This window comes from Loxodonta africana, chromosome 23 (assembly GCF_030014295.1).
Source record: "Loxodonta africana isolate mLoxAfr1 chromosome 23, mLoxAfr1.hap2, whole genome shotgun sequence".
In the NCBI taxonomy this organism is placed as follows: Eukaryota; Metazoa; Chordata; class Mammalia; order Proboscidea; family Elephantidae; genus Loxodonta; species Loxodonta africana.
Genome location: NC_087364.1, coordinates 34,557,333 through 34,581,846, shown reverse-complemented (window position 1 = coordinate 34,581,846; position 24,514 = coordinate 34,557,333). Strand labels below are relative to the sequence as shown.

The 24,514-nt window shown below is 40.3% G+C and overlaps 1 protein-coding gene across 2 annotated transcripts in view; it reads left to right on the top strand.

The window, feature by feature from the left end:
• B3GALNT1 (beta-1,3-N-acetylgalactosaminyltransferase 1 (Globoside blood group)) overlaps positions 1-12,837 on the top strand; it is a 49,135-nt gene extending 36,298 nt beyond the window's left edge. For both annotated transcript variants that reach the window (XM_010601515.3, XM_010601514.2), the window contains exons 3-4: positions 4,527-4,589; positions 9,479-12,837. In XM_010601515.3, the coding sequence (XP_010599817.1) occupies positions 9,516-10,511 (996 nt within the window). In that variant the 5' untranslated portion in view covers positions 4,527-4,589; positions 9,479-9,515 and the 3' untranslated portion in view covers positions 10,512-12,837. The remainder of the gene's footprint in view (positions 1-4,526; positions 4,590-9,478) is intronic.
• Positions 12,838-24,514: the final 11,677 nt, after the last annotated feature.

Genomic DNA, 24,514 nt, shown 5'->3' with positions numbered 1-24,514 from the left:
TATTGTACATAGGGTCGCTATGAGTTGGAACTGACTCGACAGCACCTAAAAACAACAACATGAGGCAATTGAAAATACCATGGCTTGCAGAAGGGGTACTTTAGTCCTCGAAGCGACATCTTTGCTTTTCAGCACTTTAAAGAGGTCTTTTGCACCAGATTTGCCCAATGCAATGCGTCTTTTGATTTCTTGACTGCTGCTTCCATGGGTGTTGATTGTGGATCCAAGTAAAATGAAATCTTTGACAACTTCAGTCTTTTCTCCATTTGTCATGATGTTGCTTATCAGTCCGGTAGTGAGGATTTTTTTCTTTGTGTTGAGCTGTAATCCATAGTGAAGGCTATGGTCTTTGATCTTCACCAGTAACTGCTTCAATTCCTCTTCACTTTGAGCAAGAAAGGTTGTGTCATCTGCATATTGAAGGTTATTAATGAGTCTTCCTCCAATCCTGATGCCACGTTCTTCTCATATAGTGTACCTTCTCAGACTATTTCTTCAGCATACAACCCAGATGCACAACTTTCCTGATTTTGGACCACACAATATGTCCTTATTCTGTTTGAGTGGCTACCTCTTGCTCTATGTACATGTTCCTCATGAGCACAAAGTGTTCTGGAATTCCCATTCTTTGCAGTGTTATCCATAATTCGTTGTGATCCACACAGTTGAATATCTTTACACAGTCAATAAAACACAGGTAAACATCTTTCTGTTATTCTTTGCTTTCAGCCAGGATCCATCAGACATCAACATCCTGCTCCATCATTCCACATCCCCTTCTGAATCCAACTTGACTTTCTGGCAGTTCCCTTTTGATGTACTACTGCAACCACTTTTGAATTATCTTCATCAATAATTTACTTGCATGTGATATTAATGATATTGTTTGCTAATTTCCAAATTGTATTGGATCGCCTTCATTTGGAATGGCACTAATATGGATCGCTTCCAGATTGTTGAACAGGTAGCTGTCTTCCAAATTTCTTGGCATGAACAAGTGGGCACTTCCAGCCCTCTATCCATTTGATGAAACATTTCAATTGGTATTCCATCAGTTCCTGGAGTCTTGTTTTTCACCAGTGCCTTCAGTGCAGCTTGGACTTCTTTCTTCAGGACTGTTGGTTCTTGATCATATACTACCTCCTGAAATGGTTGAATGTTGACCAATTCTTTTTGATATGGTGACTCTGTATTCCTTCCATCTTCTTTTGATGCTTCTTGTGTCTTTCAGTGTTTTGCCTTTAGAATCCTTCAAAACTGCAGCTCGAGACTTGAATTTTTTCTTCAGCTTAAGAAGTGCTGAGTGTGTTCAGCTTGAGAAGTGCCCGGTGTGTTTTGGTTTTCTAACTGCATGTCTTTGCCCATTTCATTATAATACTTTGTCTTCTTGAGCTGCACTTGGAAATCTTCAGTTTAGCTCTTTTACTTCATCATTTCTTCCATTCACTTTAGCTACTCTGTGTTGAAGAGCAAGTTTCAGAGTCTCTTCTGATATCCATTTTGGTCTTTTCTTTCTTTCCTGTGTTTTTAATGACCTTTTGCTTTCTTCATACATGATGTCCTTGATGTCATCACACAACTTCTCTGGTCTTTGGTCCTTAGTGTTCAGTGGGTCAAATCTATTTTTGAGATGGTCTCTAAATTCAGATGGGATATACTCAAAGTGATATTTTGGCTGTTGTGTACTTGTTTTAATTTTCTTCAGCTTCAACTTGAACTTACATATGAGTAATTGATGGTCTTTCCTGCAGTCTACCCTGTCCTTGTTCTGACTGATGATATTGAGCTTCTCCATTGTCTCTTCCCACGGATGTAGTCAATTTGATTCCTGTGTATTCCATCCAGTGAGGTCTGTATGCCTTTTATTTTGTTGAAAAAATGTATTTGCACTGAGTAAGTTGTTGGTCTTGGAAAATTCTATAATGAAATCTCCAATGTCGTTTCTGTCACCAAGGCCATATTGTCATACTACAGATCCTCCTTCTTTGTTTCAAACTTTTGAGTTCCAATCACCAGTAATTATCAATGCACCTTGATTGCATGTTTCATCAATTTCAGACTGTAGAAGCGTTTGTAAAAATCTTCAGTTTCATCTTTGACATTAGTGGTTGGTGTATAAATTTGAATAATAGTCATATTTACCTGGTTGCACTTGTAGGCCTATGGGTATTATCCTATCACTGACCGAATTGTACTTCCAAATAGATGCTGAAATGTTCTGTTTGATGATGATTGTGATACCATTCCTTTTCAATTTGTCTTTCCTTGCATAGAAGACCATGTGATTGTCTAAGTCAAAATGACCAATACCAGTCCATTTCAACTCAAAAATGCCTAGAATATCAATCTTTATATGTTCCATTTAATTTTTGAAGCTGTCTAATTTTCCTGGGTTAATACTTTGTACATTTCATGTTCCAATTATTAATAGATGTTTGGAGCTGTTTCTTCTCATTTTGAATAGTTCCACATCAGCAAATGGAGGTCCCGAAAGCTTGACTTCACCCACGTCATTAAGGTCGACTCTACTTTGAGGAGACAAGTCTTCCCCAGTAATATTTTGAATGCCTTCCAACCTGAGGAGCTCATCTGGCACTATATCAGACAATGTTCTGATGCTATTCATAAGGTTTTCACTGGCCATTTTTTTCAGAAGTAGATTGCCATGTCCGTCTTCCTAGTCTGTCTTAGTCTGGAAGCTGTAATGAAACCTGTCTACCATGGGTGACCCTGTTGGTTTTTTGAAATACCAGTGGCATAGCTTCCAGTATCACAGCAACACACAAGCCACCGCAACACAAGTTGTAATTTTCTCCCTTTCTTGACAGTGATGTATGACATTATTATTTAAGAAGCAATTCTATTGTGAATAATAAAAATACTAATAGTCTGCTTCCCTGTTGGGCCATTTATAGTTTTCTATTTGTCAAAGTTATAAGGTCGTCTTTCTTTTTTTTTTTTTAATATTATTATTTTATTTATTGTACTTTAGACGAAGGGTTACAGAACAAACTAGCTTCTCATTAGACAATTAGTACACATATTGGTTTGTGACATTGGTTACTATCTTAGTTATCTAGTACTACTATAACAGAAATACCACAAGTAGATGGCTTTAACAAAGAGAAATTTATTTTCTCTTAGTCTGGTAGGCTAGAAGTCCAAATTCTAAGTGTCAGCTTCAGGGGAAGGCTTTCACTGTCAGCTCTGGAGGAAGATCCTTCTCATCAATCTTCCCCTGGACTAAGAGTTTCTCCGCACAGGAATCCCAGGTCCAAAGGATGTGTTCTGCTCCCGGCGCTACTTTCTTGGTGGTATGAGGCCCCTCTGTCTCTCCACGTGCTTCTCCCTTTTATATCTCAAAAGTTATATAAAGTTAATATATTTTTAGTCTTTGCAACTGGAGAATCTTTTTTTTTTGTGGTATTACTTTGGCCAACCCATATAGGGTCACTACGGGTCAGAATCGACCCGACGGCACTGGGTTTGATTTGGTTTGGTTTATTACTTTGGCACCATACAAATGCCCAAGTCTCCATCAACCTTTCTTTTGATGATCAAAACACTGAACAGTAATCATTGCCTGAATTATTTATTTCATGGGAGGTTACAAACTATTTTCCTATTCTGTCTTTCTGTCTACACTTACTAGTGGCATGTTTCTATAAAGAAGAGCTTTTCCTCTTCAGCTTTAATTATTTGTCTCCCCAGAACCATAGATCATTCTTTAAAGCAGGGGGAAAAAAAAGAAGAAAGCTTGTTCCTCCCCCACCCCCAATAATTTTGAAGTAAAAAGCTGGTGTAATAGCTGCCTTGTTAAAATGCCCTGTTGAAATACATTGGTGGTGTTTTCAGTTGCAGGTATTTTATAATTTGCAATATGGTCTTCTTTTTAAACTATGGGTTAAACAGAAATTGTGTGTGGGTTTTAAGTTTCCAAACAGATTTTTTGTCTTCGAAGTATGTTTTTGTAGTTGATTTATAATTGCATTGTGATCAAAGAATGTAGTTTGTGTGAAATTGAGTTTCTGAAATTTTTGAGACTGCCTGTGAAACTTAATATATGATCCATTTTTTAATAAATGTTTCATGTGGTCTTGAAATGAATATTACCGTTCTATTTATTGGATGAAAGGCACTAAATGTTTCTATGAGATCAGATTATTAATTGTATTATTTGAAACACACTGTTATTTCTTGTCTGCTTGATGTAACAGTTACTTAGAGTGATATGTAAAAATCTCTCATTGGGATAATAGATTGGTCAGTTTACACCCATGCTTTTCAGTTTTTGCTTTATATCTTTTGAGGCTATGTTATTACGGTTATATAGCTTCATGATAAATTATCTTGTTAGATGGTTCCTTTTATTAGTAACAAAATCTCCTTTGTCTCTTTTAAATGCTGCTCATTTAAAATGCCTGATATTAATATTTAACTACAGCAGGCTTCTTTTGATTGGTATTTTCCTGATATGTGTTTTTTCATCTTTTAATTTTTAAACTTTTTGTGTTGTTTTATTTTAGGTGTGTCTTTTAAGCAGTATATGGCATGTTTTTAACTCAGCTTGAGAGTCTGTTTTTTAATAGGTGAGTTTACATTTATATTTATTCTAATTAAAAATACATTGAGATTTATTTTTGCCGACTCTTAGGTTTTCTGCCATGCATTTTCTCTGCCTTTTTTTTTTTTTTTAATCCTGTTTTCCTACTTTCTATTGAATTGATAAGTTGCTTTGTTTCCTTTATTCATCTGTCAGTTTGGGAAGGTGTATATTCCATATCTGTTCTTTCAAAGGTCACTGTAAAGGTTAATATATATTCTTAAATGGATTTTTTTACAAAATGTTCAGGCTTATCAGAATCTATTTGTTCCTCCTGAATAGATAATGTTAGCATGTTTTAATTTTCCTCTGAAACATCTCTTTGCAGCAACTATGTTATTTTTATCTACTATTTCAGTTTCTCTTTCTTTTTTTTTTTACCACATGAAAAAATATTGTAGTGGTGGTGGTATGCTGCTGCTGCTGCTTCTCCTTCTCCTTCTTTGTATTCTTTTACTATTTGTACTTACTAGTTTTCACTATCTTTTAATAATCTCTTTGCTTACCTTTGTTTGTTATATTCATCCTGTCCTCTTGAGTTCATTTTTCTTCATACTAAAATATATCTTTTTGTACTTCTTCACAAGGCTCTGTGGACTTTATAAGTCCTAGTGTGCTTGAAAATGTCTTTATTTCACTTGAATTGTCTAACCTTCAGCTATGTGTGGGGAACAGAGAATTAAAGAGGGAGGATTCCAGCTGTGTCTTAGTTTCTGTTTCACTCCTTTTAGTGAGCCCTGAGTTCTTTATTGAGGAAAGTGGAGAGTGGTTGGGTGACATAAGACACCAGCTAAAAGAGAACTTTGATACATGTTTTCAGTCTTGAGTACTCACAGTTTTTTAATACCAAGTTCCCTTTTTCCCATGATAAGGCCACAAATTCTCTAAATTTTGTGGCTCAGCAGTATTTTTTTAACTTTTTTTTTCAACATATATTCCTAGTTCTTCCTCTCTTTGACCCCTAGTTCTCTGACCCAAAAGTAAACACTGTTATGTTTCTGATGTATCTTACAGAAATTTTCTATTCAAGGATTGTTTTTGACTGTTGAACATTCATTTGGTTAAATTTGAAGGTCTTTCAGAAGAAATAAGTCAACAAGAAGAAGATAAAAAATAGAAATATATTTATGGCTTTGAATTGTACTTTTCTTCAAGTAGTAAGAATTCATCAAGATTATTTCTTTTGGATGATCCCTTTAGACAATATAAATCAATTTAAAGAACATAAACATGATGGAAAGGATGCCAAGGGTAGAACCACAGCTAGTGATAATACTTATATTTATTGAATACTTAAAATAGACCAGATACTCTGCATACATTATCAGTAATTTGTACTGTATTAATATTTTCAGTATATTGATGAGTAAACTGAGACTTCAAGAGATAAATAAGATACCCACCTGCCATGATTAGTAAAGGACAGAGGTGGGGTGTGGACTCTGGTCTCTCCGGTCTCTGTGTTGTAGGTAACCTAAACTCTATTCTGGCCAGTCCTCTGAAGGCCTTTCTGACCTATTAGACCAGAGAATTCCTCTTCTTTTTCTGCTTCCTTATTTTTTCATGGTTTTTGTTAGCAATAGATATCATAACCATAGTCACATTTTTATATTTAGAAACAATGGCTTGTAGAATTCATATAAGACAACTTTTAAAATAAGATTTGCTGCTTTGAGTTCTTCCTAATATTGAAGAGTAGCAAGGCCTCCATTGCCCATATACAGTTAGAAGTGGCACCCCTTCCTCAGTATACTTTCCTTCTATTCATTGGAAATTTGTGCTCATTTATTAGAATGAGACATAAAATTGCCATCTGACAGAAAATTGTAATAAATGTACAAGTTGCCAGGGGCCAAGATATAAATGATTCCCCCTAGGGTTATGCAATGCCCAGTAGCTAGGTGAGGAGAAAATGTAAGAAGGTGATAATTACTTCTATGATTCTCATTCTAGATCTGTTTCAGGTTTATTCTGTCTCGGGAGCCGCTGTGTATGGCTAATAAGAGGGGAGAGAGGAGGATAAGCATGAAGTAGACAGGCCTACATTTTCTCACTATACTAAGTAGAAATAGTGTATCAAACAAGTCACTGTGTGTTGTATTCCTGCTATTCCCTCTGTCTTGCACTTTGACCATTGTGACAGAAATACTCTTGGCCTCTTTACAAAGTCACAGAATGTAAGTGGAGACAAGCAAGACACCTATATATTAAACAGAATTGGACAGTGTTTGCTAAAACATTCCATTGCATTATGTGACCTAAAATATAGAAAGCATTAGAGATAGGGAAGTTTATTGTGGCCAGAAGTAATCTGGCAGATAAGATATGACTAGATGGGGAGGGTAAGAGATCTTGAGCTCCTATCCTTGTCATAATATTAAGAGGCAGAATAGGTGTGTGTCCAGAGACCCTAAGAGTGACCCAAGGTAGAACCCTTGGTAGACCAGCCTTTCCACACAATGACATTAATTTATATCCTCCAGAGTAAAATCATGCTTGGTAAAGTACAGCGTCAGTGGAAAAGAGGAAGACCCTCAACAAGATGGATTGACATAGTGGCTGCAACAGTGGGCTCAAGCATAACAATGATTTGTAAGGATGGCGCAGGATTAGGCCGTGTTTCGTTCTGTGGTATATAGGGTCACTATGAGTCAGAACCAACTTGACAGCATGTACCAACAACACAGTCAATTCTGGAGCCCTGGTGGCTCAATGGGTAAGAGCTCAGCTGCTAACGTAAAGCTCAGCAGTTCAAATCCGCCAGCTGCTCCTTGGAAACCCTATGGGGCAGTTCTACTCTGTCCTATATAGGGTCACTGTGAGCCATGATTGACCCAGTGGCAATGGGTTATAGGTTATAGTAAATTCTGGATTCCTGGGACACCCTTCCTCAAGATGATTGTGGGTAAAAGGGCACTTGTCAGAGCCTCCCCAGCCCACTTTCATTGAGTTAATCTTTTTCTTACTCTGAAGTTATTTAGCACATGATATAATCTGTACCACATTATCATGCCGTGTTTACATGTTGTGTTGGGATTTTTTTCTCATCCCATCTCCTATTTCCTTTGGTCCCTGTAGTACCTGGTGTAGTATGTGGATGTAGGAGATACCAGTGAACACTTAGAACGTGAATGTTGTCATGGATTGAAATATGTCCCCCCAAAAATGTGTGTATCAACTTGGTTAGGCCATGATTCCCAGTATTGTGTGGTTGTCCTCCATTTTGTGATTGTGATTTTATGTTAAGAGGACCGTTACTCAGGTCACCTCCCTGATCCAAGGTAAAGGGAGTTTCCCTGGGGTGTGGCCTGCTACCACCTTTTATCTCTCAAGAGATGAAAGGGAAGCAAGCAGAGAGTTGGGGACCTCATACCACCAAGAAAGCAGCACCAGGAGCAAAGCACATCCTTTGGACCTCAGGTTCCTGCACTGAGATGCTCCCAGACCAAGGGAAGATGGATGACAAGGACTTTCCTCCAGAGCCAACAAAGACAGAAAGCCTTCCTCTGGAGCTGACACCCTGAATTTGGACTTGTAACCTACTAGACTGTGAGAGAATAAATTTCTCTTTGTTAAAACTATCCACTTGTGGTATTTCTGTTATAGCAGCACTAGATAACTAAGACAGATGTCTTAGACTGAGGCCTATGATCATGGTGCTGGGAAAGCCCTGTGGGATCTCAGATTGTAAGCCGACTTCAGCTGTGGGTTTTGGAGCAGAGCTGAGGCCTCGCTGTCACTCAGCCATCTGACCGTATTGTGTCACAGAGCTCTGTTTTCTTTTCCTAGCTGGAGGTTCTGTGTAAAAGCAAGTATTCTAGGAGGTTCTATCCAGTGATTCTGATCTCTTGTATGATTTCTGAGCAGATCGGAATGGAAAACTCAATACTAAGGACAGGCCTTCTAATATAAGCACTTGCTGTGGTGGTGCAAACAGTTTGCACTCGACTGCTAACTGAAAGGTTGGCAGTTTTGAAAGGTTGGCAGTTTGAACTCACCCAGTGGTGCCTCAGAAGAAAGTCTTGGCAGTCTGCTTCTGGAAAAATTACAACCAAGAAAATCCCATGAGGTTTGGTTCTACTGTGTAACACATGGGGTCGCCATGAGTTGGAATCAACTTGATGGCAAGGTTTGGATCCAGAGTAACCATTGAGTTCAACCAATGATGTAAAAACAAGGCTGGGATAGGGTTTGATCCAAGTAAAAGCTATTTCACATTCTGAGCATTTATAAACTCATGAGATGCTTATTCTATATGTGTCTCAGATGAATGAGTCTCCACCTTCATCTTATCTCACATCAGCTGGTCACCTTGAATAGTTATAGCTGCAGGGCTTTCCCTACTCTAGATTTGCTAGAATCCTTATCAGGTCACACAGCTGAGAAAGACCCTTGCTTGCTGCTGGTATATCTGTCGCATTAAATCCTCTACTTCGTTTTCATGGTGGTAAAGAACAGATGTAGTTTTATGTTTGTTTTTAATTGCAGATTTATCTTTTAATCTACCATTCCCCATTTCTTTCTGTCCCTCTGAGCATCTAGGACAAAAATCTTGTTTCATAATAAACAGTTATTATGTGTTTGTTAACACATATATTCTGTGTATACTAACAAAATAAGTATTAGTTTGCCCAAAATAATCAGGGATATATTTTTAACCTTGGTTTTGCTGTAAAAAGCTAAAGTGCATTTTTGATTGTTGGTATTCATCCACTTATAGCCAAATGAAATTAAGTAGATTCAGGTCAGGATTTGGGGTTTTGCTTTGGAGCATTTGTTCTCCTACTCTCTTACCCCTGAATAGATAATCAGATATCATTTAAAAATATATTTTGAGTGGTGCAATACTAACCAGATCTTTGATAAATCTTCCAGAACCTAAGGCTTGTTTGCTTCTAAGCTGCTGTGGTGGATGGCCCTGGCTCCCTGGACCACCCTTCCAAGTAGGATGTCACTGAGATCCCTCAAATGGAGCCTCCTGCTGCTGTCAATCCTGAGTTTCCTTGTGATGTGGTACCTCAGCCTTCCCCACTACAATGTGATAGAACGTGTAAACTCCATGTACTTCTACGAGTATGAGCCGATTTACAGACAAGACTTTCACTTTACACTTCGAGAGCGTTCAAACTGCTCTCATCAAAACCCATTTCTTGTCATCCTGGTTACCTCACACCCCTCAGATGTGAAAGCGAGACAGGCCATTAGAGTTACTTGGGGTGAAAAAAAGTCTTGGTGGGGATATGAGGTTCTTACATTTTTTTTATTAGGCCAACAGGCTGAAAAGGAAGACAAAATGTTAGCATTGTCCTTAGAGGATGAACACCTTCTTTATGGTGACATAATACGCCAAGATTTTTTAGACGCATATAACAACCTGACATTGAAAACAATTATGGCATTCAGGTGGGTAACTGAGTTTTGCCCCAATGCCAAGTATATCATGAAGACAGACACTGATATTTTCATCAATACTGGCAATTTAGTGAAGTACCTTTTAAATTTAAACCAGTCAGAAAAATTTTTTACAGGTTATCCTCTAATTGATAATTATTCGTATAGAGGATTTTACCAAAAAGCCCATATCTCATACCAGGAGTATCCTTTCAAGGTGTTTCCTCCCTACTGCAGCGGGCTGGGTTATATAATGTCCAGAGATTTGGTGCCAAGAATTTATGAAATGATGGGTCATGTAAAGCCCATCAAGTTTGAAGATGTTTATGTTGGAATCTGTTTGAATTTATTAAAAGTGGACATTCATATTCCAGAAGATACCAACCTTTTCTTTTTATATAGAATCCATTTGGATGTCTGTCAGCTCAGACGTGTGATTGCAGCCCATGGCTTTTCTTCCAAGGAAATTATCACATTTTGGCAAGTTATGCTAAGAAATACCACATGCCATTATTAATTTTACATTCTACCAAAAGCCTAGAGAAGGGCGAGGTATCTTTGGAAAGTGTGAAAGTTGTATTGTGAAAAAGGGAAAACCCATGGAAACATCTGTGTGCTGGCTTACACTGAACAGACAGACACTCAACAAGAACTCATAGGACAGAAGTTGGAGGGCAATATGTCAGTTGTGACTTATTTTGACAAAAATCAAGTCAGGTCATTTTATGATGACCTTCAGAGGAATTAACATAAAGGAGCAAGAGATTTTTGCTAGTAAAACAAACAATTTAAACATGTCATTCTGTAGATGAGAACATCTTAAAAGGGTCTCACTGAATTATAACTCTTTGATCCATAACAACCAAGCAGTGGGGGGCTCTTTATTGAGCAGTCTAGTCAGTTAAGGATTTCATGTATATCTTACATAGATTATGGATTAGAAAAACATATAGTTCTGTGTGAAAAACTTAACTAAAGTTATATCGAACAAAATTCCATTTGTTTTTGGTCATTCAGAAGGTACTTCAAGATGTTGCAGTATTTCAGAGCTATCAATTATTATTTTAATGTTACTTAAAATTTTCTGGGGTTTGAATGTTATGGTTGTTTCAGTATGGAATAGTGTTTCAGTACAGAGTAGTGAATCACCCTTCACGTTTGAACTTTTTTTTCCAGTTACTTCACAGATCAGTCTTTTATTGATAGCCCCATCAATGTAAAATCATTATTGAGTATAAGTAACTGTCTTGGACTTTGATAAATATCTTACTGTGCTAATATAGAAAAGAGTTAAAGAATGAATTTCTAAATTATTATCTTGTTTTTAAAAATATAATCCCCAGTGCCCAGTGCTTTTAGATATCGCTTTATCTGTCTCATTTTCCACTTGGAAGTCAGAAATAATACAAAATGTCATGCAGTATGTCTTCTTTTGGAAATAACTTTGAAGGCAAAAAAGAAGAGAGAACCTGTTGGCCACAGTATTATGAAATAGCGTCATATACCAGTATTTGGAACTAGAAAGAGAAGAGTCACGTTATTAATCTATTCCCATGTCTTTTCTCCTTAAAAATAAGTTTGTGAATAAAAGAAAAAAGAAACTACTGCTGCTGTTTTTATTTGTTTCACATCAAGAGGAAAGCTGTAATGTGTGGTCTAAAATCAAACCTGATTTAAATCTCATATGGAAGCACATTCTTAATAGAAGCGGTGATGTATCTTTTTTAGATTTTTATCTTTTTTTATTAGGTGATGTATCTTTTGTTGGGCTACTTTGCCAAGCAAGCTCTTGCTAAAGTAGGTACTCAGTGTAGCATGAGATGCCCAGAGGCCTTCTTCCTGTGGCATTTTCTAAAGCTAGCTGCTTGGCTGCTCAGCACCTGGCAGTGGTAGGAAGCAGACTTAGGTTCAGGCAGTCCTGGGTGAAGCAATCTGAACTGGGAAGGCCATGTACGCCCGAGGGCCGTTCTTGAAAAAACAGTGTACTAGAGCTTTCTGCTTCTAGTAGGTCAAAGAAGAGCGTTCCTAGTCCCCGTATTTCTGGAATTGTGGCATTTACTATTGATATGGAAACAAAGGGTCTTTTTTTCTGGATTACATGTTGGCAAAAGACTAAATAAATCCTTTGGCAGGCAATAAAAACATGAAAGTATGTGTTCAGCTCTTGTAATATTCAAATATTTATAATTTCCCCATAAGAAAGACCTAATTTCAATGAAAATTATTGTAGTGTGTGATTCTGTATAATACGACTATTTCCAGTTCCCAGGGCTCAGATTAATACATTTACAATACCATCAACTAAATGAAATATTCTGTGAAACCGGATCTATGCACTTGTTAATCCCCATTCACGTAGAAGTCATTTCCTTTAAGACACATGGTGGTGGTGATTTTTGTGGTATGATTAGACTTGATTGATTTTACAGAATATAATATTGATATTTGGGAAGCTAAATCAGAGAAGTTTTAGAGAGAACTTTTAAAACAAAAAATAAATTTCCTTTAAGATAAGACTGGAAAAAAAAAAGTAAAATGTGAATAATTGCCAAATTTCAGAACAATGTTCCTTCTGGAACTAGGGAGTGGTACTGAAAAGATTTCTAAAATATTAAATGGTTATGAAAACATAAAGAGGTTGAATCATTATATGCATATTTTTGTTTTAATTACATGTTTCTTAATAGCCTAAGCTTCCAGGTAGCAAATACTAGTCAACTGGGTTATTAAAATCTTGGCATCTGAGAGTTAGCCAAATAACCAGAAACATTTTTTATGTTAACTCATATGACAGTAAGTCAAAAAGTATTGCTACAAAATCATAGAAACAATTATTAAACGAGAATATCAAAACGTGAAGCTATTGTTTCTCAACATACCTTCCATCTAGGTCTCTACACTTCCGAAGGCAATGTTTCCATCTCTCTAACCCTGTTCTGAAGAGTTCTGTGCTCTCTGATTTACACCGTGTCAAAATGGCAGTTTTGGTATCCTAATTCAAAATTGTGTTCCTTTTAAATGTTCTTGGAGCTTTGGAAACAAAAAGAAGTCTTGAAAGGGCAAGATCAGGGCTGTAGGGTGGATAGGGTAAGGTTTCCCAATGAAATTCTCATAGGACAGCATTCCTACCCTCGAAGAATGAGCAGGTGCGTTGTGATGGAAAAAATTCTTTGGCACAACTTTCCTGGCCTCTTACTCCACCAATGCAGTTTTCAGTTTTCTTAATAATAAGAATTATTATTATTATTAATTTCTTCATAATAAGCCCCCATGATCGTCCTGTGCCCTTGAGAAAATCTTATCAAGATTGCCCTTTGGGAATCACAAAAGATAGTCAGCATAACCTTCTGAGTGGTCTTCCTTTTCTTGGCTCATCTTTGAGGTCTTCCTGACTTGCCTTAAAATGTTTGATCCATCTAAAAACTTGTTTGATGTGGGGCAGCATTCCCATAAACTTGTTGGAAAGCTTCAGTGATTTGGGAGGATGTCCACTGGAGTTTTGTTAAAATTTTGGTATCAGCCCTGACCTCAAAATCATTTTCTTCCATGACACAAAAAGTATCCTTGTTTTTGAAGGCACCCTAAGTGAGACTAAGGCAAGTGTATTACTGCGAGAACTTGTCTGCAGCCATCCACTGATCACAAAGCCATGTTTAAACATGTTTTGCTTGTAATAAACTCTTGCATGTACCAACTGGAACCCTAGTGGCAATACTTGATTTATTTTTGTATAGCAAAGTTTAATACTGGAGCCTACACCTAGGCAGATTCTCTCCCCGTCTGCCACATCCCCATGGTCTTACACACTCTCTTCCTCATTTACTTTGCTTGCTTATAAGCATTGAGTTAATGACCCCCAATGTGTAATTTCACCATCTGTCGGTTGTACTGTGATGGCTTGTATGTTGTAACATTGGCAGCTATACCACCAGTATTTCACATACTAGCAGGGTCACCCATGGTGAATAGGTTTCAGCAGAGCCTTCAGACTAAGGCTAGGAAGAAAGGCCTGGCAATCTACTTCTGAAAACTAACCAGTGAAAACCCTATGGATCACAATAGAGTATTGTCCAATATAGTGCTGGAACATGAGCTCTCAGGGTTGGAAGGCGCTCAGAATACACAGTGACTCAACAATGGACTCAAGTATGACAACAGTCATGAAGGTGGCGCAGGACTGGGCAATGTTTTGAGTCAGAGCAGACTCAGTGGCATCTAACAACAGTGTACTAGTTAGCTTTTTCCAGATTGTGCTGCAATAAAAACTGCTAGATCTCAGTGGTTTATGACAACCATGTTTTCACCCACATTGCATATCAGCACTTTCTGACGATTGGCTGTGACCCTGCTTCCTGTGCCTTCTCAAGACCCAGGCTGAAGGTGCAGCTCCTATTGGGAGCATGCTATTCTAGAGGGAAGGAAAAAGGACATGGCAGAAGCTCACAGTGGCATAGACATCTCCTGACCAAAGCAAATCGCCATGGGCATGTCCAGTGTCAGTGGGGTGGGGAAGTATATCCTGTCACAGGAAGTACTGAAGTCACGTGGCATCAGGCAGGGCTGTATAGTCAGTCCTCTTACCCCACAGGGAATGAATAGATGGGTACAGTAATATGATCTGCCACACTGAGTGTGTGGAAGGGAAAAAGGAGCTCAGGGTTCTCTAGTTCTGAAATGGCTCAAGTGGATCAGTTTTCCTGGCTGACTTGAAACTGGTGGTTTGGACTTTGAGCTCTTCGCTGAGGGCCGCCACTTAACCCTCATTAATCTTTCCATGGCTCTACCATAAATGGTCTTGGCATTATCCTGTTCCCATCGGCTTCCCAGATGCAGAACAGCCAGAGCTGAGATATTAATAGCAACAAAGCATTTCTGAACATGTGGTTGGGGAAAAAGCCCTTTTCTCTTGGGGTGTGTGGTAGGCAGTTGTTACAGGATGGAGAGAAAAAGAGCACTAGGAAGAGGGTCTGCCTTGAGGAATAACAGAACAAAACCCAGTGCCATTGAGTTGATTCCGACTCATAGCGACCCCTATAGGACAGAACAGAACTGCCCCATAGAGTTTCCAACGAGCGCCTGGCGGATTTGAACTGCCGACTCTTTGGCTAGCAGCCATAGAACTTAACCACTACATTACCAAGGTTTCCCCTGGAGGAATAAAAAAAAAAAATTATTATTATTATTTTTTTTATAGGAAGGGTGAAAATGGGAAACATGGCAAGCCCATCATGTTTCTTTGGGGTTCTTAACATCCTTTAATCCACTGTGAATTAGTCTCCTTTATATTAAACCAAGCCTGGATTTTTGTGTGAGCCAACTCTCATAGGGCTTTCCTTCACGCTCTTCATCAGCTCCCTGATGATCCTGCATGTGGTTAATATGGGTCCAAACCTTCAAGGAATCCATCAAAATAGATGGCATATGTTGATGGGGGTGTGGATAGCATACTGAAGCAAGCATGGGAAACAGGCCCTGAAAACTGGGAGACAATTAGGGTGATGACTCAGTCCCTAGACAGGATTTGTGCCTGAGGGAAGTGCCAACTCCTGGGTCTCAAGGGACATGAGAAGGGATCAGTAAGGATGGGTGTGATGACCCTGTAGTCAAGGTGAGTGACAGAAAGGCATAAAACCTGCACTTGGATAGCCTGAGTACTGGGTGTAGTCAACATAGCCAGGAGTAGTGACTTGCAGATTAAGCTGAGAGAGACCTTAGAAGTCGTCTCTCCCATGGTTTCGAGGCTGTTGTGTGACAGGGGATGGACCAATGGGAGTTACGTACAGTTTTCAACATTCCAAAACCTGAGTGGAATTCAAACATTTACCTGAGGTAAGGTTGCCCAAGCTAAAGAGAATGTTTCTATTGGCAAGACTTTAACCCAGGCAATAGTGCTGGTTGTTTATGCTAACAGAACTTTCGACTGGTTTTGATTAATAAAATGGAGAAACTAAATGATAGTAAGTGCAGAGTCATGGGTAATGGTTTATTGAGGAGAGAGGACAGTAGAAGGGATCTTTACCAAGAAAAGGGCTGGGAACTTCCGTTCTTTGATATAAAGGCAATTAGATCCAACGGAGTCGTGTATTTTGTCCAAGGCACTGTCAAGCCAAGCCCAGCCAGCCCCATATCTTCTTCCTCTGCAACTCCCTTTCTGTTAGTTGCAGAAATTACCAGAAGGAATCACCCCTGACTCAGTGATGAGAGGAACTTCAAGGTGCCAGGCTACCATTTCCAAAGGATTGGAGGAGAAGTATGGCACCAAGACATCTTGAAGAAGTCACGGGGCAGACCAGTGGGCAACAGAGAACTGAGCCTGGGCAGTGACTACCGCACAGGTGCTGCCCCTAGCAGTAGGCTCCCTGTATTAGACACTCCCATAGCCAGGCCCCAGAAGGAGAGCATTGGGATTTCTGATGAGGTTATACAAAGCTTGCTGCAGGTGCACTTCAAAATAAAAATGTTTGTCATTACAGACAGCCAGAACACATGCTTGTGGAAACGCTGTGGGCTGTGCAGGAGGCAGGATGTAGAGTCCAGGATTCTGGAAGGGGACAAGAGCCAAGAACAGTGAGACAGCTCCAAATAGGAGTTGAGCCTTTGTGCCACAGGTCTCCACTTGTTGCATACAATATCTATGAAAAGGTATTAACTAGGAGAAAAGAACACAATAAAGTGACTATTGCAACCCTCAAACCACCTATAACAAGGAATATATTTATTTGTCACTTCAGACCCCAATAACAGAAAACAAATTCTCATGTTCTTAGCTTTAGGATACCCTAAGCCAGGCTGCTTAGGTTTAAATCAAGCCTTCTCTAATTACTAGCTCTGGGACCTACCAGTGTGTTTGTCTTAGTTACCTAGTGCTGCCATAACAGAAATGCCACAAGCGGATGGCTTTAACAAAGAGAAACTTTTCTCACGGTCTAGTAGGTTATAAGTCCAAATACAGGGTGTCAGCTCTAGGGGAAGCCTTTCTCTCTGTTGGCTCTGGAGGAAGGTCCTTGTCTTCAATCTTCCCCTGGTTGAGGAGCTTTTCAGGGGCAGGGACCCAGTGCCCAAAGGACATGCTCTGCTCCTGGTGCTGCTTTCTTGGTGGTACGAGGTCCCCAACTCTCTGCTTGCTTCCCTTTCCTTTTATCTCTTGAAACTCCATGGAAACTCCCTTTGCCTTGGATCAAGAAGGTGACCTGAGTAAGGGTGGTATTACAATCTCACCCTAACCCTCTTAACATAAAATTACAATTACGAAATGGAGGACAATCACACAATACAGGGAATCGTGGCCTAACCGAGTTGATGCACACATTTTTGGGGGAACGTAATTCAATCCATGACAGTGTTACTGCAAATTACTTTTTTGTGCCTTGTTTTCTTTATATACAAAAAAGAGGAAAACTACACACTTCAGGGTTGTGGGCACATAGTAAACGCTATGTAACTTGTTGTTATTATTTTTTTGTTTAAAAACTGGATTTGGACTTCAAAAATAGCATTTTAGAATTTGTCACAGAATACTTAAACCTGGGGAGGCACTGATGGTTCAGTGGTAGAATTCTAATCTTCCATGAGGGAGACCCAGGTTCAATGTCTAGCAGTGCACCTGAAGCACAGCCACTACCCATCTATCAGTGGTGGTTTGTGTGTTGTTATGATGCCGAACAGGTTTCAGTGGAGCTTCCAGACTAAGATGGACTAGGAATAAAGGACTAGTGATTTGCTTCTGAAAATCAGCCAATAAAAATCCTATGGATCTTAATGATCTGATCCACAATGGATCACAGGGATGTTGCAGGACCAAGCAATGTTTCATTCCATTGTGCATGGGGTCACCAGGAGTAATAGCAGCTAACAAGAACAACCTAAACTTTGTGCTATTTAGAGGAGTCATTTAAGGCATTTTGCTACTGCCCCTCAGCAGTAAGCTGAAGTTCTTAGGTCCTCATGTCTCTGTCTCTTGCCCACAAACGTCACCAGCAACCCTGCCTAAGCTTAATACAGATGCAACTATACCGGGATTCTAGACTTGATCTCCATCATCTCTATCTGAAGCTCTTCTGCCTCCTCTGCCACTTCCCTACTTCCCACTGCCGAAGTCTGAAACTGTATCTGGGAGTAGAGGCATGGAGGGAAGGGAAGGAGGGCAAGATAAGACATCTTCCGACCTCTGTGGAATGATCTCTGTCAGTCTAGAGGTAGTGGAGTAGGATTCAGGCCAGCTGTGGATATTTTTTTCTCTCTGGCATCTGCAAGGTGATAAATGGCCTTTCCCCTTCCTGGGTGAAGCTGCAAGGCCCCCAAGAAGGACTCCTGAGGTACAGAAGTTGTGCTTTTTAGTCTGTAGCCCCCAGTTCTCCGGGTGGCTGTTAGTTCCAGGGTGAGGAATCCCTTCTTTCATGACCAATGAGAACCCTAACTCAATTCCACTGACTTCCCTTCCCCTCGGTGCAGGGAAGCTTCTATGCAGCAGGAATTGCCCAGGTGAGGAAAGACTGCATCCTGGGGGATGGCCCTGAACATCAGACCTAGCAGTCATGTATCCTGGGAGAGTGAAGTTCTGAAGTCAAATGGTGAAAAGACATGGCCATTATGACCATGACAAAACCAGAACATGGGAAGAGGAAGAGGACTATATCGGATTAATGTATCTAGTCTTAAAGGTGAAAGGTCCTTCCATACACTGCAAACGGAGTTATAAAGTGTTAGATGTTTCTTGAAGACAATTTGGCAGTTTGCCTTTCCAATATTCATACTCTTTGCCAAAGATATTCTACTGCTAGAATTGAAAAGTCTTCCAAAGTTCAACATTAAGAGAACATCGATTATATTTCACTGTTGTCATAAGTTTGAATATAATACAGCCACCAAGAATAATGCTTATAAAGAGTTTTTTGTGTAAGCCTAAATTTATGTGAGATAAAAAGTGTGTGTGTGACGTGATCTGAATTGTGTGTGCCCAGATATCTCCAAATCCGCCAGCCTTCCTTCTTCTTCCATATTGAAATAGAATAGTTTAGATGTAATATCCTGTAATATTACATTACTTATTTAGTATCCTGTAATAAATCCGCATGCCATCCCTGAAATCTCTGAACATCCTAGGATAGAGAAGTGGCTTACAATTCTTATGAGTCAGTCCATGCCACTTTCTGGCTGTGACCCTTGACTGTGCCACCTCTCCCCATAATACTTCTCCTCATGGGGGATGCCAGCCCACTTCTTTTTTTTCCCTCACAAAGGTTCACTAACACAAGCTTGCTGTGAATTTTACGGTTTCACTTAAGGTTTGAGAGTAGTGAGATGTAATTACTTATTACCCAGGGAGGTTAAGATCTTCAAATTCAACATATGATGTCAGTGCTCCCAGAAACTCAGCAGTCATTTCTCGTGGTAGTGGTCTCCAAAGATGTTACTAGGTGCCATAGAGTCAATCTGACTCATAGCAACCCTGTGTACAACAGAACAAAACACTGTCCTGTCCTGCACCATCCTCACAATGTTTGCTATGTTTGAGCCCATTTTTGCAGCCGTTGTGTCAATCCATCTCATGGAAAGTCTTCCTCTTTTTTGCTGACCCTCTGCCTTACCAAGCATGATGCCCTTCTCCAGAGATTGGTCCCTCCTGATAATATGTTCAAAGTATATGAGATGAAGTCTCACCATCCTCGCTTCTAAGAAGCATTTTGGCTACTTCCAAGACAGATTTGTTCGTTCTTCTGGCAGTCCATGGTATATTCAATATTCTTCACCAACACCATAGTTCAAAGGCATCAATTCTTTTTTGGTCTTCTTATTCATTGTCCAGCTGTTACATGCATATGTGGTGATTATAGATACAACTGGACCAGTAAGCAACATCATGATAAACGGAAAAAATATTGAAGTTGTCAAGGATTTTATTTTACTTGGATCAACAATCACTGCCCATAGAAGCAACAGTCAAGAAATCAAACAATGTATTGCATTGGGCAAATATGCTGCAAAAGACCTCTTTAATGTGTTAAAAAGCAAAGATGTCTCCAAAGATAGGCCCCTAATAAACATATTTTTGTCGCCTTCCGTGTAGCTTTCTCCCACATTGACTCTGGGCAAGCCCCTTGTAACCAATTAAATATGACAGAAGATACTTTGTATGAATTGCCAGGGCAAAGGAGTCTTGCAACTTACCCCTTTTGGAATGCATGCTTCATCTTCCCTGACCACTGAATTGGGAGGAAGACCAACTAGCCAAGTGGAGAGTCCCTGTGAAGAGAGAGAGATGCCTGGCCAGCCCCCATGTTCCTGTCCAGACAGCCAAGGCACCAGACATGGAACATCTTGGATGTCCAGCCAAATTGAGCCTTTAGACGATTCCAGCCAGAAATGGCATGAGACCCCAATTGAGAACCCCCCAGCTGATCCCCATCAACCCACAGAACCATATCGAATAACACATTTTGTTTTAAGCACCAAGGTTTGGGGTGGTTTGTTATAATTTGAAACATTTCTAATCACAGGAAGGAGTCCCTGGGTGGTACAAACAGTTAACATGCTCTACGGCTAACAGAAAGTTTGGAGATTTAAGGCCAGCCAGAGGTACCTCAGAAGAAAGACCTGATGATCTACTTCCAAAAAATCAGCCATCGAAAACCCCTATGGAGCACAGTTCTACTCTGACACACAGGATATTGCCATGGGTCTGAGCAACTGGTTTTAATCACAGGAACTTTCCCATCAACTATGACCCTCCCTATGCCTCAGGCCAAGCTTTAACCTCACATCCTTTACCCCTGCTTTAAGTTATCAATAAATAATTTCCAAAATGTCTTTCAATTTAGCCTTCCTTATGTTTTAGTCTTGCCTTTCAGGCCATGTGGGAGGCAGGGGTAGAGATTAGTGCTACCCACATTTACCCCTCAAAGAATGCCATTAAAGACATTTTCCCTGATAAAAAGAAATCAACTTTCCCAAAGATAAATTATGCCATTCTCTTAAAAGGTTGCAGTAGCTGCAGTGCCAGTTTTAAATGTCACTTTTCCCTCTTCTTGGTATTTATGTAGAAACTGTACAGAAACAAAGCAGGATGGAAAGATACTCTTGACTTTTTCCTAGTTTTAAAATACCTTTTATTACTTCATTCTCAACAATGAGCATAACTTACCTTTATAACATGAACTTTTTTAAAAGATAGATTAACAAATGTAGGTAAAGGTAGAAAGCAGGGCCAGAAAATGGCATGGAGGAAAGGCTGGTGGGAACAGTGTCAAATGCTGTGTTTGCTGCTGAGCCAACAGCCCTCCCTGCACACCATCACCACTCTTCCCCTGCAGGTAGAGGCTGCCTCCCACCACAGAGGCCACAGATGCTAAGCAGTCTTTCTCGTCCTTGCTTGCTGCTAAGGCTTTGTCACTTGAATCCCAGCCACTGGGACCCCAGAAGATGTCTGCTGGTGGACTTCTGGGAGTGTTCCTCTCTAATAAGGAAAGACAAAGGAGAAGGGCCCATTTCTTTGGCCAGATATTGTTGTGTCTACAATGCTGGGATCTGCAGCAACCATGCTGATCCCATGAAGAGGCCAGATTAAAGGCCAGGGCAGTGGGCTGAGGTGGTGACAAGAAAGATGAAGAAAGCCTGGTCCTTGGTGACACCATTGAGCCACAGAGCTAACCTTGGGACCACATGCTTCTTAGAGTCTGTATGTGAGGGAACTACTGATTTTGAATCCAATAGTTTGTTACAGCTGAGGGCATGCCAACTGTAGGGACATAAGGAGCAAATTTTCCGCTCCATGGGGGTTTGTGCCAATGCAAGTGGGCAAATGGGAAGAGACAAGTCAGCCCAGTTTCACCTGGAGCAGAGAGAAAACAGCTGGTTCATGACCCTGGAGCTCTGAGGATCTGAGATAGATCCTGCTGGAGAGTGGAACCCCAGTTTCAATGAGCAGCCCGCACTGACACACTAAAGAATGGAGGAAACAGGAAATTCCTCTTCTCTCATTCGCTCCTCTATGAGTTCGAATCGACTCAGTGGCATGGGTTTTTGGTTTTCTACTCGCTCCTCTACCAGCATTTGCCTTCTGCTTAAGGGAACCAGGGCCTGTAGTTCTATCTGCTGGAGCAGAGAGGAGCTCAAGACCAAGGAGTGTAGCCCTGAAAAGTTTGCACATCTCTCACCAACTAAGCCATAACTCTATGGAACCAAGTCTTAACTTTTGGGCAACAAAAGCTTGCTTGCTTTTTACTGTATGACATCAAACAAACAAACCAAACTCATTGCTGTTGAGTTGATTCCAACTCATAGTGACCCTATAGGACAGAGTAGAATTGCCCCATAGAGTTTCCAGAAATGGCTGGTGGATTCGAGCTGCTGACCTTTTTGTTAGCAACTGAGCTCTTAACCACTGTGCCACCAGGACCTTGAATATTATCACAGAAGCTTTATTTTATGAACTTGCCACAAGGTTGATTTAGGGCCTGGTAACAATGTTCACTATGCCCTCTTCATAAATGTGAAGCTGGAAAATCTCTGGCTTTAGGCAAATTCACAATGAAAGGATTAGTTACTGCTCTGGACTCCCAATTAGTTCTTCTCTCCCATGAAGCTGTTGTGATTGCTTCACTCAAAATGAAATTTCTCCGGAGGCGGGCCATGATGGAGGAATAGACCGACAATTCTGTCAAGCCCTCTTACAAGAAAGACCAGAAAAAAGAAGTAAAATGAGTATATTTATGACAAGCTACAAGCTCTGAACATCAAAGGCAAGGTTAGAAAACAAACTGAGGAGCAGGGAGTGGAAGAGACCGTTCAGAAGCAGAGAGGACTTACCGGACCTGAATTGCTGGGAGCCCACAGCACCATTCCCAGGAGCTGCTCTGGTGGGCTGATACTAGCATTTGGCCACAGTTTCCTCAGGGAGAAGCAGCCAGCCACACAGCCTACTCATACCTCCAGAACCAGAGAAGAATGGTGCTCTTGGCAAAAGTTAAGTACTTGCATATATTTTACCATGCACCCCCAGCCCCCAAGCTGGCTTCAGCAGCTGTTGATTTCCCTGGGCCTGAGATAGGCCCTGTTGAGCACCTTGAGCTATCCTCCAGGCCCTGGAGAAGGAATAAATTCACAATTGGGGGAAAAGATAATTTGCCACCTCCATTAACCGGGGGAGCTCAGGACAGAAGCGGCTCCTGTCCAGGCATAAATGGTCCATGGACCTTGAGTACCTTTCCCCTCTGCATGGACCTGTGTGGGCCTATTTCAGAAGAATGGGCCCTTGTTGGCAGACTACAACTGTTTCAGCTGTGCGGTAGAGAGGTGGGTGTTTGATGTTTGACACAGCTTTGCCTACTAAACAGAGTCCTCAGCTACCCATATCAGTGGCCTAAGGACTGGTGGCTCCACTCAGGTCACCCAGCCACCCATGACAAGGGTCCAAGGATAACTGGAACCTTCCAGTCCTTAAAACCAAAAACATTGGGTACCCATGGACCATGTGCAGAACTCACCCACCTGTACACACTAGGGAACAGGGACACGGTTTCCTCAGAGACAATCGGGGGATGATTCTCAGCCCCCTGCCTTGTTCAGAGTGTGACCCCCTGCTGCAACCAGACACTGGTACCTACTGCAGTCACTCCTGCCCCTCTAAGACTGTAGGACAGAGCCTGTACCACACACTTCATGACCAACAACCTGGACACCTGAGCTGAATTCATACAAGAAAACTGAATGGACTTCTAGACCAATATACCTGATAACAGCTCTAGCCATCTGGGGACAGGACATCAGAGCTCCAAAGGTGAAAATAACCAAGCTAGCTCACTCAAGCAACCCATTTGTGCATATCAAAACAAAACAAAGCAAGAAGCAAAGATACAGTAAGCAAACATAAAATAAACTAATACAATACCTTATAGATGGCTCAGAGACAACAGTCAATATCAACTCATGTAAAGAAACAGACCATGATCGCCTCAACAAGCTCTCAAAACAAAGAATCAAGGGATCTTCTAGATGAAGGTGCCTTCCTGGAATTACCAGAGGCAGAATACAAAAGATTAATGTACAGAATCCTTCAATACATACGGAAGGAAATCAGGCAATATGCAGAACAAGCCAAGGAACACAGAGATAAAGCAGTTGAAGAAATTCAAAAGGTTATTCAGGAACATAATGAAAAATGTAATAAGCTTGAAAAATCCATAGAGAGACAGCAATCAGAAATTTGGAAGATTAACAATAAAATTACAGAAGTAGACAACTCAATAGAAATTCAAAGGAGAAGAATTGAGCAGAATTTGTGAACTTGAGGATAAAGCACTTGACACCACCATATTTGAAGAAAAATCAGATAAAAAGATTTTAAACAATGAAGAAACCTTAAGAATCATGTGGGACTCTATCAAGAGAAATAGCCTGTGAGTGATTGGAATTCCAGAACAGGGAGGGATAACAGAAAATGCAGAGAGGATTGTTGAAGATTTGTTGGCAGAAAACTTCCCTGATATCGTGAAAATGAGGAGATACTTATCCAAGATGCTCATC